Source organism: Crassostrea angulata, chromosome 6 (genome assembly GCF_025612915.1).
Source record: "Crassostrea angulata isolate pt1a10 chromosome 6, ASM2561291v2, whole genome shotgun sequence".
Lineage (NCBI taxonomy): Eukaryota > Metazoa > Mollusca > Bivalvia > Ostreida > Ostreidae > Magallana > Magallana angulata.
Window position 1 is genome coordinate 36,127,309 of NC_069116.1, and position 18,286 is coordinate 36,145,594.

The following is an 18,286-nucleotide window of genomic DNA, read 5'->3' on the forward strand; positions in this document are numbered from 1 at the left end:
GGTCATTAATAAAAAATACATGGTTACTGTTTTGAAATATATGAATTAAGCTATATTTAGGCGGGTTAAGAAAACGTGACAGAGGGCTAGGCTTGCTGAACCCTCTTCACGTTTTCAAATATAGCTTATTCTTCGAGACATTTATGTTTATTCCACAATATAATATCAATTTTACGCATCAAACGAGCTATTTTCAACAAATTTCGCTGAATATGTGCAGTTGAAACTATCACGCTATGGCGTCAACAATGCAAAAAGATGACGTCACAATACAAATGAAACGCTGCGCGAAAGCGTGCGTACTCGTTCTGTACTCGGCCTCGTTAAGCTATGTAAAGTGAAATGACACTAATGTTTAACAATTCATAGAGGGTAGTTTGAGTTTAAATCGCTGAATTCTATGAAAAACTGATAAAACTGTACATAGGCAAACTTGACTGAGACTACAATTCATAATTTTTTACCAGGAAAAACACATTTCTTTGCAGATTTTGATCGGATATATAATGCAGGGTTCGACACTAACATTAGTCCGTTAGTCACAGACTAATAAATTTCAAGTTGGACTAATAAAATTTATGCCTAATCAGTCCGCCCGGACTAATGAAAATATCGGCTAAACAGCTTGAAATTTGTATTACGATCGACGATGTCATTTTGAAGACACACTTTCTTGGGAAACCCCGAATGTATTTTTAGCTATTGAAGCATGGCGGTAATCGAGTAATTCTTATTCATTTGAACCCTTTCTTATATAACTAATTTATTATAGTGAAGTAAAATGTCTCCGTGATCATGAGATAGTTTGACAGTTGTGCAAAACATGGAGAAACAGAACTCGCCGATCTCGTGACTTCCTTGAAACGTGAACAAAAAATCGTTAGTGGTTATATTTTGAAAAAAGTTCTGGACTAATGTTTTGTACAATTTGTATTGTATTAATATATCTGGAAATGATTTATTTTAAAATTACATATTTATTTCTTTTGACGGACTAATAAACTTGCCTGCGGACTAGTAAAAATAGTCATGCACTAGTCCGGCAGGACCAATGGTTTAAAATGTTAGTGTCGAACCCTGTAATGAATTACAAATGTACTAATTTTCAGTGAGTTTGAACCATTATTTCAAAAGTTATAGACATTTTATGTTGCTAAACTGTACTTATTCATTGTTGAAAAATTGTATCGAAATACACTGTAAATGTGATAGCTTTCATACTGGCAATTTTAAATGGCCTTAAAATGTTCAAATACATAAAATAAAGGATTGCGATTAGTTTCTTTAAAAGATTGCTTAATTATATAGAAAAATGTGATGTTTGATTGGAGAGCAGTCATCGCTATAATTGCCCTAATAGTGTACCTGTGTTAGCTTCTACAGCATGAACAAATCATTTGCAACATACCAATATTTAAGTTCAATTTGAATTTTAACATATCAATCTTCAAATTTAAACAAAAATTCACACGTTAAACCATAAAAACATCAAGGGTGGAGAAACCTTAAGTTTCATCGAATCTCACACCTTTTAGTGAAACGGGCCCCAGGGTATTAAGCCCATAAACTAAGTACAAAGTTATGCTGAAGAAGAATGTCGCTTTCAAAATTGTGAATTTGATGGCCCCTGTGTGAATGGTTCTGGTTCTAGAGTCTAATGATTATATACTGAAAATGCATTAATTCTTTTAAAATCATCTCCTCTGCTCCTGGGTATTTAGCCAATGAACTAAGTACATAGTTATGATGAGAATGAATGCCTCTTTCAAAATTTTGAATTTCATGGCCCCTGGGTCAGGGATCTGGTGTTAGGGTGGGGCTCCAAATGAATGCAGTAATTCATTGAAAATCCTCTTCTCTGCTTTTGGGTATAAATCTGATGAATTAAGTACATAGTTATGGTGAGGAAGAGTCCCTCTTCCAAAATTATGAAATTCATGGCCGTTGGGTCAAGGGTTCTGGTGTAAGGACAGGGCTCTAATAATTATATAGGGTAGAGTGGTGCAATTTCGACCATTTTTAGCTCACCTGAGCTGAAAGCCCAAGTGAGCTTTTCTGATCACTTTTTGTCCAGTGTTTGTCTGTCTGTCTGTCTATCCTTCTGTCCGTCTGTCCATCTCTGTCCGTCCATCTGTAAACTTTTTATATTTTCAACTTCCTCTCCAGAACCACTAGGCCAATTTCAACCAAACTTGACACAAATCATTCTTAGGTGAAGGGGATTCAAGTTTGTTAAAATGAAGGGACATGCCCTCTTTCAAAGGGAGATAAATAAGAATTATTGAAAAGTTGATGGTATCTTTATAAAATCTTCTTCTTAAAAACCAATTGGCCAGAAAAGCTGTTTTGCATGGAAGCATCCTTAAGTAGTGTAGATTCAAATTTGTTCACATCATCCTCAGGTAGCGTAGATTCTAGTTGTTTAAGGTCAGACGACACGTTCCTTAATTTTATATAACTTTTTCCAGGAATTTGTTATTGATTTACTATTACTTTTAGAAGCTTTCTTGCAAAAAATTAGAATACCTTACCAGGAATTTCTGCAAAATACAAGAGTATGCAATTTCCTATATAATCTTCTTGAAAATACACTTGAATTGCTGATATAAAAATTTATATATTGATATAAACAGCTGGGGCTGGTGTTTGAACTCACAACCCATTGAACTTACAGTCCTAGCAGTGTGCGGCCACTGCTCTAACCACTCGGCCATCTAGGTTTACAAATGCAAAAAATAAAAATTCTAAATCATTTTAAAAATGATTATAAATAATAATTTTTATTGGAACTCTTTATTACGAGGAGTTACAAAAAAGATGCTCGAGGAAAATGTTGTCTGACCTTAAATCATAATCCCCGGGGTAAAGTGGTGCCACAATGGGAATGGGGGTGCTGATTTTTATATAGGAATACATGTACCTGTATGTTGAGAAAAAGCTTTAAAAATCTTCTTCTCTAGAACAAATTGGCCAGAAAAGCTGTAACGTATGTGGAACACCCTCAGGTAGTTTAGATTTTAGTTTGTTTAAGTCATTATCCCCGGTGGTAGGGTGGGCCCACCCTGGGGGGGGGGGGGATGAAATTTTACATAGCAATGTTAAGAGAAATATCTTCTTTTTGAAAGTTTTTTAATTTTTACATTGGAAATAAATTTATATTATTGACATTCGTTGATTCTCAGTTGTTTAGACTGTGGACCTGAATAATTCTTGGGCCACACAAGGGGTTTAAAATTTGATGTAGGTTTATATTTATATAAACAGTTGTTTAAGATCTTTTTAGCTCACCTGAGCTGAAAGTTCAAGTGAGCTATTCTGATCACATTTTGTCCGTCGTCCGTCTGTCCATCCGTCCGTCCGTCTGTCTGTCCGTCTGTCCATCTGTAAACTTTTTACATTTTGAACTTCTTCTCTAAAACCGCTTATCCAATTTCAACCAAATTTGGCACAAAGCATCCTTATGGGAGGGCGAATATAAATTGCAGAAATAAAAGTCCGATCTGTATTCAAAGCGGAGAAAACCTTGAAACTGTAAAAAAAAGGGGGGTGCATTTTTAAAAATCCTCTCAAGAACTAATTAGTTCAATTCAACGTAGTTTAGCATAAATTATCCTTATGGGAAGGAAAATATAAATTGCAAAAATTAAGTGCTAATTCTGATTCAAATCTGAGTTATTACGAAAATAATGATAAAGGAAATGCGTGTTTCAATCAGTTTAATAGCTTCGGGCTCGGCATACGGTAAGAATTACCTACGGTAAAATGGGTAGGCAAGACTGGGTCTGAGCAAAACAAAAGATTGGCAGGTATTAATCTGCCAATCTCATTAAAATTTCGGGATATTTGATGGACCAGTATATTTGTATTCGCTGTAAATATTGCTGCAAAATAATGCGTATTTGGAATTGACGATTGCTGATCTGCCCCGGCTTTTATTTTGCCACGGCCCGGGTTTGCATACCCATTTTACCAAGACTAGTATTCCATACTTCTAAAACGAGGTTCTTTGTTTAAAGCAGCCATGACATTATACGAAAAAGGGTCGATCTGACTATGATGAATTTACTTGCTATGCAATCGTTCGCGAATGAAAGGAAATTTTTGAAACATGCAAAATATATTGGTGCCGATTTTGTGAAGTGAATTAAGGCTAAATATTTCAATGCGTTGACAGTTTTCACACATGACGGTGGTGTTAGCTTGTTCTGATTTTCGTTTCGTTTTCATTATTTATGCTTTGTAACCTGGGAACTATCGTCTGTATTTCGTGATTTTTACGTATCAAATAAAACAGAGACTACGGTAAATCAAACAGTTAACAGTTTACCTGCGCAAATTAAGCAAAATCTGATGTAGGGGTACTGAAGTACAATTCATTCTATCGGTAATTCGGCATTATCTTTTGCGTAATGGTAGATTAATGCAATAGGTTTTATTGAGATGCTCGGCATTTTCTCGAGTTTATTCAGTTTAAATAGAGTTTGATATCGCTGACGGAAATATGTAGGTATATACATGTATATATATGATTCATTTCGAAAAAATAAATTGTGTTCTTTATTTGTTATACATGTAGTGCATGTTTCTTGTGTTTAATTGTTACCCTACAATTTCTATTTACTAACCATATTTGAGTGTTAAGCTTCGAATTATAAGCAAGATACAGAGATTTGCTCACAATTCTATGTTTGTACACAGATCTTAAAAGCTAAAGATTAAAAAAGTAAAAAAATTGTCAATATTTATTACGAAAATTTTCAAAGTCTGTTCTTCCAGAAACCAACTTATTGAATTGTAAACTTAACCTTTTTAGCTCACCTGAGGGTGGGGCCACAATGGGGGGGGGGGTCGAAGTTTAACAAATGAATATATAGAGTAAATCTTTAAAAATCTTCTTCTCAGAAACTAATCGGACAGGAAAGCTGAAACTTGTGTGGAAGCATCCTCAGGTAGTGTAAATTCAAAGTTGTGAAAATCATGACCCCGGGGGTAGGTTGGGGCCATAATGGGGGATCAAAGTTTAACATAGGAATATATACAGTAAATCTTTAAAAATCTTCTTCTCAGAAACAAGCCAGGAAAACTGAGACTTGTGTGGGAGCATCCTCAGGTAGTGTAGATTCAAATTTGTGAAAATCATGACCCCTGGGGGTAGGTTTGGGCCACAATGGGAGGTCGATGTTTTACATAGGAATAAACAGAGTAAATCTTTAAAAATCTTCTTCTCAGAAACTAATCAGCCAGGAAAGCTGAAACTTGTGTGAAAGCATCCTCAGGTAGTGTAGATTCAGAGTTGTGAAAATAATGATCCCCAGGGGTAGGGTGGGGCCACAATGGGGGGGGGGGTCAAAGTTTAACAAAGGAATATATAGGGTAAATCTTTAAAAATCTTCTCAGAAACTAATCAGCCAGATGATTCTTTATAATTGTTAAGACTTTGGCCCCAGGACAATTTTTTGGCCTCACGAGAAGGTTCAGAGTTTGATGTACGTTTATATCCCATATATAAACTATTGTTAGGGATCTTTTTGAGAACTGCAATACTCAACATATGATATGACTATAAAATCATCCTGTTAGAAAAGGGACTAATGATTATAAACATAAGAATATCCAGGGGAAAATGGATTTTATTGATACAGGATCTACATGTATTATTGTACATTGTCCAGATAGTTTGTATTATGACTCCATTGAGCTGATTTTATCATAACTATTGTTCCTCAGGTGAGCGATGTGGCCCATGGGCCTCTTGTTTAAGAATGGCAATGGTCAATATGTGATATAAATATGAAATTATCTTATTACAAAAGGTTCCCAATATAGGAACATCTGTAAAAAAATTTATAAATCTTTTAAAACAGGATCAACTTCGTCATTCTCTGACCCGATATTTTGGATATGACTTCATAAAACGAATTTTATTATGTCTAGTGTTGCTCAGGTGAGCAATGTGGCCCATGGACCTCTTTTCTGTACCTAAGATTTATTCAATTATTTTACTGTATGTTATGAAACAATTTTTAAATTGTTTTTAGGATTTTGAAAGTTGATTGGATTTAACAATCCTAAAATATTAAAGATAATTTATTAGCCCTGTAATTATAATGCACATGAATATAAATTGCAAAAGAAACAATGCAGTTACTCAGGTGACCGATAAGGCCCATGGGCCTTTTGTTAAACTTTGAAATTTCTTTGATTTTTTTTTAACTATGAAGTTACTGGTATTGTATTACAAATGCATCACTCTACTTAATTGATAAGGAAATATACTGAGTATACAACCAAATGGTGATGCTAAACTGGCAAATAAAAATATATTGGGTTTTTTTTTTAAGCAACAGTTGCACTTACCAGTATTTAAATTACACAAAACATAATTAATTTACTTTTTATTCTGATATTATTTGATATATAACTATTGGTAAAGAAATCCAAATTAATGATATCTACTTTGGAATCATTTACATTTGTTAGGGTAAATTTGCATGAATTTTGGCTTTTTTGGCTATTCGTAGGGATATAATCTCGTGGATGTATCAGTTTTCAGTTTCAGTAAAACTAGATGTGTCGTAATGCCAAGAATGCTCTCCAAGGTGACCAAAATTTCTAATGCCAAATTTAGTAATAACATTTGTTTGGTTGCAGAATAAGTTATATTTCCTTAAAAATTTCTTTTAAGTTGACATTTATTTTCTAATAAATTAACCTTATACGAAATATAAACTTTGCATATGCATCACTTCAAAAGTAAGAGCGCAGAAACTAAAAATATACAAATTTCCCATTTTTTCCTGAGTTCAAGACGCATAATTACTCTGTCAAAAATCATCAGATCTGAACTAAATTGGAATATGATCTGAATATTCTTTTAAACATACTACATATGAAATATCAGCTTATTATATGCATCCCTTCAAAGTTTGAGAGCAAAAACTGAGAATTTCTAAAAAAAAAAAAAAAAAAAAAAAAAAAAATTAATTTCAAGAGGCACAACTCTGTCAAATATCATCAGACTGGAACCAAATTCAAACTCACACTGTTTATATTCATAAGATACATCCATATATCAAATTTGAGATGAATGTGCGCAACAGTTGTTGAGATAATGATCGGATAGTGAATTTCCCATTTTTTTTTTTCAAAGCTCAAGAGGCATAACTCTGTCAAAAAGCATTGGATCAGAACCAATTTCAAACTCAGCCTGTATATTTATAAAATACATCTATATATCAAATTTGAGTTTAATTTGTGCAACAGTTGTTGAGATAATGATTGAAAAGTGAATGATGATGGAATGACATAAGGATGGAAAGACAGAATGACAAAATGGGGAAACCCTATATGCCCCAGCCATTTTTGGCGGGAGTAAAAAAACAAAATTTTTGTCAAGAATGTTAAATGTGGGGGGAGGGCTACCCATGAGTAGGATGGTAGTTGAGTCCATAGTTTATTGAAGACAATGTCCGCTCAACACCTTTGTTGCCGTTCCAGCCGCTGATTTCTAGATTAAATTGTTACAAAATTAAATTGTCATTGTTAATATTCTGTTTCTTTATTATACAGGTCATCACCTTTGATAACTATGGTGTGAGTGGCCACAGTAACCATATATCGATTCATGATGCACTTCAGTAAGTTAATTTCAAGAGGCACAACTCTGTCAAATATCATCAGACTGGAACCAAATTCAAACTCACACTGTTTATATTCATAAGATACATCCATATATCAAATTTGAGATGAATGTGCGCAACAGTTGTTGAGATAATGATCGGATAGTGAATTTCCCATTTTTTTTTTCAAAGCTCAAGAGGCATAAAAATTTTTTGAATTCTTCTTCCATCCATTGGGTCAATTTCAACCAAACTTGGTTCAAAGCATCATTGGGTAAAACCCCTGTCACACTGGGACTGTGTTCTCAAGGCAATCCCTCTGCATTCTTAAATAATCTAAAATGCCAAGGTATGCGCAATAGAGTTTTCTACAGCATCTTAAGGTGTATTCCCTATGCTACTGATTTTGCCATATATTTTAAAAAGAATTTCATATTGATTTTCATCAAAGTCAATATCAATCGATTCATATGAAACAAAGTTGAAGTGATGAAGCGCTGCTAGATTTTTAAAAAATTGATAATTTGTCTAATCATGAAGAAAACTCGTGTATATTTCAAAGCATAGATTTTGATGGGTTGATGGGTTTTAGTAAGGGTTTCTGATTAGTAATTAATGATATCAATGAAAATATAAGACTTTTGAAATTTAGTAATTAAATACATTTGTATCAACATATGCAATAATAATGTTTGCATGCATTTACCATCATATTGAGTACGCGGTATTAAAGCTATTTATTATATATACCCCCGCTCCGAAGGAGAGGGGGTATACTGTTTTACCCTTGTGTGTCTGTCTGTCTGTCTGTCCGTCTGTCCATCCGTCTGTCCGTCTGTCTGTCCGTCCGTAACAAAAATTTCTGTCGCATTTATCTCAGCAACTATTTATTGCAGATGCTTGAAATTTTAACACAGTGTTTGTTAAGGCATGCCATATCGTGGGATATATTTTTGTACCAATCGGACGCCAACTTCCTGTTAAATGACGACTTTGCTTATTTTTTAACCAAAATTTTCAAACAAATTTTCGTCAAAGAATTCTCAGCAACTGTTTATCGCAGATGCTTGAAATTTTTACACAGTATTTTTATAGGCATGCCATATCGTGGGATATATTTTTGTACCAATCAGACGTCAACTTCCTGTTAAATGACGACTTTGCTTATTTTTAAACCAAAATTTTCAAACAAATTTTCGTCAAAGATTTCTCAGCAGCTATTTATCACAGATGCTTGAAATTTTTACACAGTGTTTGTTAAGGCGTGCCGTATCGTGGGATATATTTTTGTACCAATCGGACGTCAACTTCCTGTTAAATAAGTACTTTGTTTATTTTAGCCAAAATTTTCAAACAAATTTTCCTCAAAGATTTCTCAGCAACTGTTTATCGCAGATGCTTGAAATTTTAACACACTATTTGTTTAGGCATGCTATATTGTGGGATATATTTCTGTACCAATCGGATGCCAGCTTTCTGTTAAATGTCGACTTTGCTTATTTTGCATATTCACATCAGAGCGGGGGTATCACTAGTGAGCATTGGCTCACAGATATCTTGTTTTTAGAGGAAAAAAAATTTTCCTCTAAAAATAAATAGCAGAGACTTTACCAATTGCCTTTGTTCAGAAAAAAAAGGTTAAGTTGCCAAAATTCAACATATAAGAGAAGTAAGAACTTGTAGGAATCGTATATTCTTTTTCAATATCAAAACGATGTTTACATGCTTATCACAAATCATGCAGCATTGCAATAAACTGCATGTCAAGTTTACTGTTATGGCCAAGTTAAAAGAAATATTTAGTCATCGTTAAAGCCACGTGTGAAACTGCAAAGCTTCTTTTATCTTGGCAAGGACAACATCAACATCTCTTGTAACTAATATTATCACGGGAGGTGGCTTCTTTCATCGTTCAATGTAAAACACATGCTTAAAAACTTATTCAACCGGCTTGAAAAAGCGTTTGTGTGCCTCTGATTCAAAGTCATGCGCTAATTTCAAACCCGACGAGATTTTTTTTACCACAATGGCTTTCAAAATGACTATCTATCAAAACAAGGAACGTATTTTGAAGAAAAGCGGTAGATTTTTTAATAAAAGCGGTAGGCGGGAGACAGAGCTTAAAAGCGGTAGACTTCCACATAAATCGGTAGAGTTAACATGTATGGATGTGGCCCAATTGCCTCTTGTTCATGTTGCAAAAACTTTGATAAAAATTGTTATCATTAAAGAGTCAAAGCAATAATGTTTGCATCTAAAGTGAATAATTACATTTATAACATATTTTGAAACTTTATGTTATTTAAACAATGAAATACTTTATTTGGTGAGTCATTCGGGATACGAAGGTAGCAACATTGCAGGAAAAAACCATAACCCACAAAACTAATAAATTTTTTGAATTTAATTGCTGTACAATATAATTACAGAATTCAAAATAAGGGTAAATTAATGGTGTTATATAAATTTTGTAAGTCAAAGAGCATTCCAGGAGACTGAAAATATTTATGATTTGTCGTAAGTTCTTTTGTAAAACGCAGCCCAGAAGTCCAAAATTTTGATCATCAATATCTCAAAATGGAGAAAAATTTTGAAATGCAATATTGAACAAAAGGTGTTATTAATAATGTGCTAAACGATATGCAACCATAATTTCTTTTTTATCCAGCCCCTAAAAGGAGTTATAGGGTTGGCCCCTAAAGCAATCTTTTCCAAATGTCTCGAGAACGGTACATAATTTGGAAACACTTTTTGAACCAATTGTGTTTGAAATGACAAGAGCTTTTATTTGAGATCAAGAAAAAGGGGCTGGCCCTTCAAAATAGGGGCAGAGAGGGCCGATAAGGCTCTAAAGTTTTTTGTTGATAACTTTAAACTGTAAAATATTTTGTGATACGTAATAGAAGCAATTATGTTCATCGTAGCGTTGTTTATCTTTACATGATGATTGTTTGCTCCTCTGTTACGTAATTAGGGATTTAACATCACGAAAAATGGGCTGGCCCTTCAAATTAGGGGCAGAGAGGGCTCTAAAGTCTTTAAGTAATAACTTTAAGCTGTCAAATATTTTGTGATATGTTGCGTGATCCTTCAAATTAGGGATCAAGAGGTGTCTAGTGTCATTTATCCATAGCTCTTTTAGATCCCATCCATATTTTCCAGATAGGTTTCGTTAACGAAGATGAAAAGCAATGTCATTTCTCCTTCTAAATATTGGACGGAAGACCTCTTCGTTGCTTGCAACGAGACCGTGTCTAGTTATTTTTCTTTTTTTTCATAACATTTTTCTTTAAAACTCAAATATCTCGAATATTCTTTTACGGATTTTTTTGAAATAACTATATATGATAGAAGTGCATATTTGCCCCCTGTTTTCATAAATTTTTTTTACAATAAATATATATTCATGTTACTGGCATTACAAAGACATTGACTTGATGCTTTACAAGTGTCAATTTTTTTCAGTTTGATGACGTTTTATTGCCTTATAAGAACTGATGTCAAAATGATTATGTTTTTCAAATCAAGCAAATTTTCTGCCATTTTTTTGACTTCACACAGAGAATTAAGTATGAGCGCAGCTTTGAACAAGAATGCTAATTGAACATGATGAATACAATTTTATTTTACATTTATGGACAAAAAGAAAAGCTGCGCTATTATTAAAGGGGCATGGTCACAATTTTGGTTATATTTCATTTTTCTGTTTTTATTATTTACAATGCTTTATGAATGCATTTCTAATGATCAAATGAAATGTGGGTGCCCGTTGATGAGTTTTAAACAAGATACAGGGATCGCAATTCTTTGTCATGTAAACAAGGCTCGTGTCCTGTTTTTTGTTTACATAGGTTCAATATACCAGTAAAACATCATTTCCAATCTGCTTTGTCTATATTCTTATTCATTTTAAGCATAAATAAACAGTTCCTAAGGATTAACACATTCATTTTAGGTCTAAAACTGGAATTTTCACTTCAACGCTCAAAATGTAAACAAAAGCTTTGTTTACATAGCGAGGAATTGTAAGCTCTGTAACTCGCTTATAACTCAACAAATGGCATTTAAATTTTGGTTGCCTATCAAAAATACCTTACTGAAGCATTTTAAACATTAAAATCAAAAAAATAATTTTTGACCAAAATCGTGACCATGCCCCTTTAAATTCATTCAATATTGTTGTTAAAACTATATCAGATAACGTCGTTGCTATGGCGATTCTACTTACGGTTCTGATGACGTTGACGTCTGCAAAGCCAAATAGATGGACAACGCTGACATTTTTTTTTTTTATTTCGGTACGATTGAGACTTGTTCTACAACTTTGAAAGTCGGAAAATGCCATGTTCTAAAAATAGATCGTTCAGAGGTAAGTTAATTCCATTAATTGCATTTGTTTTATATCAAATAAGTCAATCTGCAGAATACAGTGTGAGGCGTATGAATTTTTTTGGGTAAAATTTTCAACCTGCGCACATAATTGCTTAAATAATAAATGATAAAAGTGAAACATATTTACAGTCAAGCATATACACGTTTAGGATGCCCTTCAAGAGCCCCGATAAATAAAATTTCTTGTATCTTGTATAAGATCGATTACATTTACACATTTAAAAATTACATCACAAAGTCCATATTTAATATAATCCATAAAATTATCCCTCATATCCTAAAATATCTGTTTACATGTTTTGCTCCGCTATTGTAACTTCTCACTGGGCAGTTTCCATTCGCACTAATAACTTTATACAACGTTGAAATCCCCTTCTGCTATGAGGCGACTGTAATGTAGTGGTATGTCTCTCGCTTGCAGTATACGAGTTTAGAGTTCAAGTCTCCACTGCCGCAGGTGTTTTTTTTTTTTTGTATGAAGAAAGACGGAATTTTTTTTTATCAGTTTATGATCTCACATTATGAAATACATGTAATTATTAAAAAAAAATGCAGATCAATTACTACTCTGGGTAATTTCATACCAATGTTTTTTTGTTTTGTTTTTTTTTATCAAGTATATGGTATAAAAAAGTACAGCTATTATTGGAATTTTTTTGGCATGTTTAAACTAGATATAGAACATCAGATTTCATCATTAAAATTCTTAATAAAATTTTTATAACATTAAATAATATATTTTTGATGTTCTCAATAACTTAGGTTTAAATTAGTAGGCCGATGAATATTCATAAGTTTGAAAAAATATACATTATTAGTGAAATGGATTTATGAAAAAAAAAATACATGTACCGGTATGCGTATCTTTAGTAGCTTGGCTATGAATGCTGAATTAACTCCTTTCATATATTATCTCAATTCATACACATGTTTTAATTTTATATGAACATGTTTTAAATAAATTACATTTGTTTTTACAACATCCAGGTTTTGGAATTTACAGGTATTTAATTGGAAAACAAAATACATGTAGAATGCGTATGTAGATTTCCCCTTTTCACATTTAAAAATATCTCTGCACCTCTTAACTTCTTTCTAAAAAAATCATAAACTGATTAATAAAAATGATTGTTTTTTCTTTTACAGATGCCTAATTTAAAACAATACCAATGCTGCTTTTGTTTTAAAAGATGCAAAGAAAACTCGAGGTGACATATTCCACCAGGACTGGCATATAAACGATATATCCAGGAACGCCTTGGACGGCAAACTCATTGTGATGATGTCATTTGTGGATCATGTTTTTCAAGAGTGTATCGTAGTCTTCCACATGTACAGCATGTTCAACAAGATCTGGAAGAGGATTTAGCAGATCCTGACTTTATTTATGAAACGAAAATAATGAATCCATCGAGTCCAAAAACGGTGCATCTTATCCCTGCTGCATCTAGATCCCACAAATGGTGTGTTATTTGTCGTAAAGATTCGTCAAGACGCAATCACATTATTAACATACCATCAACAGCAATAACCCAGGCGTTTATTAACTGCGGCGTTTTTATTCACCAAAAAAGCAGATGCTGCTACAAACATTTGGAGAACAATTTCTTTTCTAACGATGCACTTCATCTTCTGAGAGCAGCAAAGACCAGTGACATGTTCTCCCACTCAGATGTTTACTCATATCAGGAAAATGCTTCGAGTTAACTGTCACCTGTTGAACTTTGATATTCCAGCATTATTAAGCGATGAAGACTATGAAACACTAACTGGAATTACAAAAGATCAATTTAGAAGATATCAGAAACACAGAAATTCGCTCTAAAAGAACATGTTTAGGAGTTTTCCTAGGAGTCCACCACCAGACAATGTTTAATGTCCAGTTTCGTTCCAAGTAACCTGGGGTTCAGTCATCTATCACATGAAGATTTTGCCGCCTTACACTGCACTGAAACTGCAAAAACACTCTTCAGAGAAGATGACAGCAATGCAGTCGTAGTACTAGATGGATCATACATATATAATTATATATATATATATATATATATATATAAACACACACACACACACACACACACACAGAAAAGCTGTGACTACCAGTTTCAAAGACGCACTTACAGCTATTGTACTCACAAGAACAGATCCCTTCTAAAACCTATGATGATTGTAGGAACAGATGGATACATATTAGAGGTACTGAGGCTGTATTATGCTGATGGATCAAATAGTGATGCTTCTATCACTAAACATTTCTTAACTTGTAATGAAGACTCGAGACAAAGGTTTCGAGATGGTGATGTCTTTCTAGTCGATCGCGGCTTTTAAGATGCCTGGAATTTCTAGAGGAAAACAACATGTGAGAATGCCACCTTTTTTAAAAAAGAAAGAAAAGCAACACTCCATTGAAGATGCAAACTTAAGTAGAATGATTACCAAAGTGAGGTGGATTGTGGAGGCCGTTAATGGTAGAATTAAGAAGTGTAAGCTCTTGGACAAGGTGTTGCCAAACACCCTCGTTCCATCTATTGGTGACTTTGTTCGCATCACCTGCTTGTTGTGCAACAAATACAGACCCGCCATTGCTATTAACACTGAGGAGGATGTTAAATGGGCAAATGAAATGCTGAATAAAGCTAAGCAACCAAATCAACTGCTTTAGTTGCTGACAACAAAAACTTACTGAGAACAAGGAGCACATTTTCACTTGTTGATTCAAAAAACCTTTGTAACTTTCCATCCTTGTCTTTAGAAGACCTTAAGAAACATTACGATGGGTGTTTACCAAATTCACCAAGCCCCATTTTATTGAAAGAGCGTTTGGATGAAGATGGAACATTTCAGCTGATGGTGCACCAGGAAAGTGACTCTTTGATTAAATTGAAAATTCAATCAAGACATTTCCAGTCAGTCTCACACTGTGGATACAGTACACACCGGAGCAGATCAGTGGATGGCATTGCACTTGTAAAGTTGGGGCCAGAGTGGTCGGCTGCTGCACCCACATTGCCAGCGCCCTGTGGTACCTTGGGTATGAAAGACATGAAGCAAAGCACAACTCTTGTGTTGAAATTAGCACAACAAACATTGATGATGCTAGACATAGGGAAGTGAATGTTAGTGATTCTGAAAGTGACCAGACAATGGAGGATGAATGAACTAAATGTGCTACCTTCTGTCTGTAACTTAAAAAATCTAGGTCAAGGAGAGAGAGAGTTCATAAGTTTAATTATTGTTTTTCTCTTTATTCTTAAATGTTTTGAATGAATTAAGCATCACTTGATACAAATATTTAACTGTAAGATTTACAAAACATTAATTAGTTGATTTTATCTCCCTATGATTTAATACAAGCACATTCTTAATTAAATGTTGATTTCTCAATCAACATGTGCTGTATACATGTATGTTTATAACTATTTTAAAATGTTTTAATGAATTAAAGATCACTAGATAATAATAATTAACTGTAAGATTTACAAAACATTAATTGGTTGATTTTATCTCCCTCTGATTTAATAAATTTTTAATTAAATGTTGATTTCTCAATCAACATGTGCTGTATTCATGTACCGGTATGTTTATAACAATTTTCAAATGCTTTGAATGATTTCAGCATATCACTAGATATTAATAATTTTTTTTAATGTATCCAAGAATATTGCTTAAAGTAGTCCGAGTATCGCACTACGTCATAATACGGATTTTACAATATTGGTTCGACTTTTACAAAGCGTTTTAGATACCCAATATTGATTTTGCTCTACATCGCTGTTGTAAACAATGACAATAATAAGTAATTAGAACGGTAATATATGTATTCTATGAGAGATAGAAATTATTAATGTTGAGAAACTCGATTCTGTTAAAGTAAAATGAAAAACGAAGTTTCTGATTAACCAGGATCTGAGGTATGCTTATATCTTCTTTGTTTTGATGCCCCCAATCTATAGAATAAACACCATGAAATAAAATAGTAAAAATATTACCAAACGCGATACTAGCATTGCATTTTTTGTATTCTATTTGATACATCAGGTCCATAAAGCGTACTTACTTACAACAATTTGCGCAAAATTATTGATGAGATATGGCTTAAATAAATATTTATACTCTATTTTGTATGTTCAGTTCTAATTTTCCCAAAATTGGTAATTATTTTTAGGAAAAACGGACGTCTGGCAAATTTCAATTGTCAATAATTTTTGCAAGGGGGTACACCCGTCTGAGAGGTGATAACAAACAAACATGCATATTTTCTTTTGTATATGTATTGATAGAATGTATAATTATCAATTAAAGCTAAGCTTTTAATGATTGAGCCCATTTAGTGCCGAGTTTAGGACTACCTTAATTCAATATTGCTCATCTATACTATATATTATACTATATATATATATATTAAGATAATAGACTCGAATTTTTGGGCTTTAATACCGAGAAATCGGAAGATTACTGTCTTTTGTTTTATATATTTTACACATCATTGGTACTTGAAGATTTCCAATTTGTTTTTATTTTTTCTCAATCAAGCTTCGCTAACTAATAATCCTTTTAAAAATCCGGAAATCATCTGGATTTTTTGGATTTTACAATCTTGCGCATGCGCACTACATTCACACTAAATCACGGGAGACTTTTTAGCTCACCTGAGCTGAAAGCTCAAGTGAGCTATTCTGATCACATTTTGTCTGTCGTCCGTCTGTCCGTCTGTCTGTCTGTCCGTAAACTTTTCACATTTTCAACATCTTCTCAAAAACTACTGGGCCAATTTCAACCAAACTTGGCACAAATCATCTTTAGGCAAAGGGGATTCAAAGTTGTGAAAATAAAGGGCCACACCCGTTTTCAAGGGGAGATAATTAGAAATAAATTAAAAATTTCGAGAAATTTTCAAAAATCTTCTTCAAAAGAACCAGAAAGCCAGGAAAGCTGAAACTTGTGTGGAAGCATCCTCAGGTAGTGTAGATTCAAAGTTGTGAAATTCATGATCCCGGGGGGTAGGGTGGGGCCACAATGGGGGGTCGAAGTTTTACATAGGAATATATAGAGTAAATCTTTAGAAATCTTTTTCTCAGAAACTAATCAGCCAGGAAAGCTGAAACTTGTGTGGAAGCATCCTCAGGTAGTGTAGATTCAAAGTTGTAAAATTCATGATCCCGGGGGGTAGGGTGGGGCCACAACGGGGGGTGGAAGTTTTACATAGGAATATATAGAGTAAATCTTTAGAAATCTTTTTCTCAGAAACTAATCAGCCAGGAAAGCTGAAACTTGTGTGGAAGCATCCTCAGGTAGTGTAGATTTAAAGTTGTGAAATTCATGACCCCCGGGGTTAGGGTGGGGCCACAATGAGGGGTCGAAGTTTTACATAGGAATATTTAGAGTAAATCTTTAAAAGTCTTCTTCTCAGGAACTAATCAGCCAGGAAAGCTGAAACTTGTGTGGAAGCATCCTCAGGTAGTGTAGATTCAAAGTTGTGAAATTCATGACCCCTGAATGTAGGGTGGGACCACAATGGGGGTGGAAGTTTTACATAGGAATATATAGAGTAAATCTTTAAAAATCTTCTTCTCAGAAACTAATCAGCCAGGAAAGCTGAAACTTGTATGGAAGTATCCTCAGGTAGTGTAGATTCGAAGTTGTGAAAATCATGATCCCTAGGGGTTGGGTGAGGCCACATTGAGGAGGGGGGAGTGTTAAAGTTTTACATAGGAATATATAGAGTAAATCTTTAGAAATCTTTTTCTCAGAAACTAATCAGCCAGGAAAGCTGAAACTTGTGTGGAATATCCTCAGGAAAATGTGAAAATCATGATCCCTGGGGGTAGGGTGGGGCCACAATGGGGGGGGGGGGGGTCGAAGTTTTACATAGGAATATATAGAGTAAATCTTTAAAAATCTTCTTAGAAACTAATCAGCCAGATGATTCTTTATAATTGTTAAGACTTTGGCTCCAGGACAATTTTTTGGCCTCACAAGAAGGTTCAGAGTTTGATGTAGCTTTATATCCCATATATAAACAATTGTTAAGGATCTTTTTGAGAACTGCAATACTCAACATGTGATATGACTATAAAATCATCCTGTTAGAAAAGGGACTACTGGTAATGATTATAAACATAAGAATATCCAGGGGGAAAATGGATTTTATTTATACAGGATCTACATGTATTATTGTACATTGTCCAGATTGTTTGTATTATGACTCCATTAAGCTGATTTTATCATAACTATTGTTCCTCAGGTGAGCGATGTGGCCCATGGGCCTCTTGTTAGTT

General features: G+C 33.9%; 1 protein-coding gene across 1 annotated transcript in view; it reads left to right on the top strand.

Annotated features, from left to right (window-relative positions):
- The window catches only part of LOC128187479 (N-acetylglucosaminyl-phosphatidylinositol de-N-acetylase-like), a 105,992-nt gene that overhangs the window by 76,308 nt on the left and 11,398 nt on the right, over positions 1–18,286 (top strand). The window contains exon 4 of the mRNA XM_052857912.1: positions 7,570–7,637. Within this exon, the coding sequence (XP_052713872.1) occupies positions 7,570–7,637 (68 nt within the window). The remainder of the gene's footprint in view (positions 1–7,569; positions 7,638–18,286) is intronic.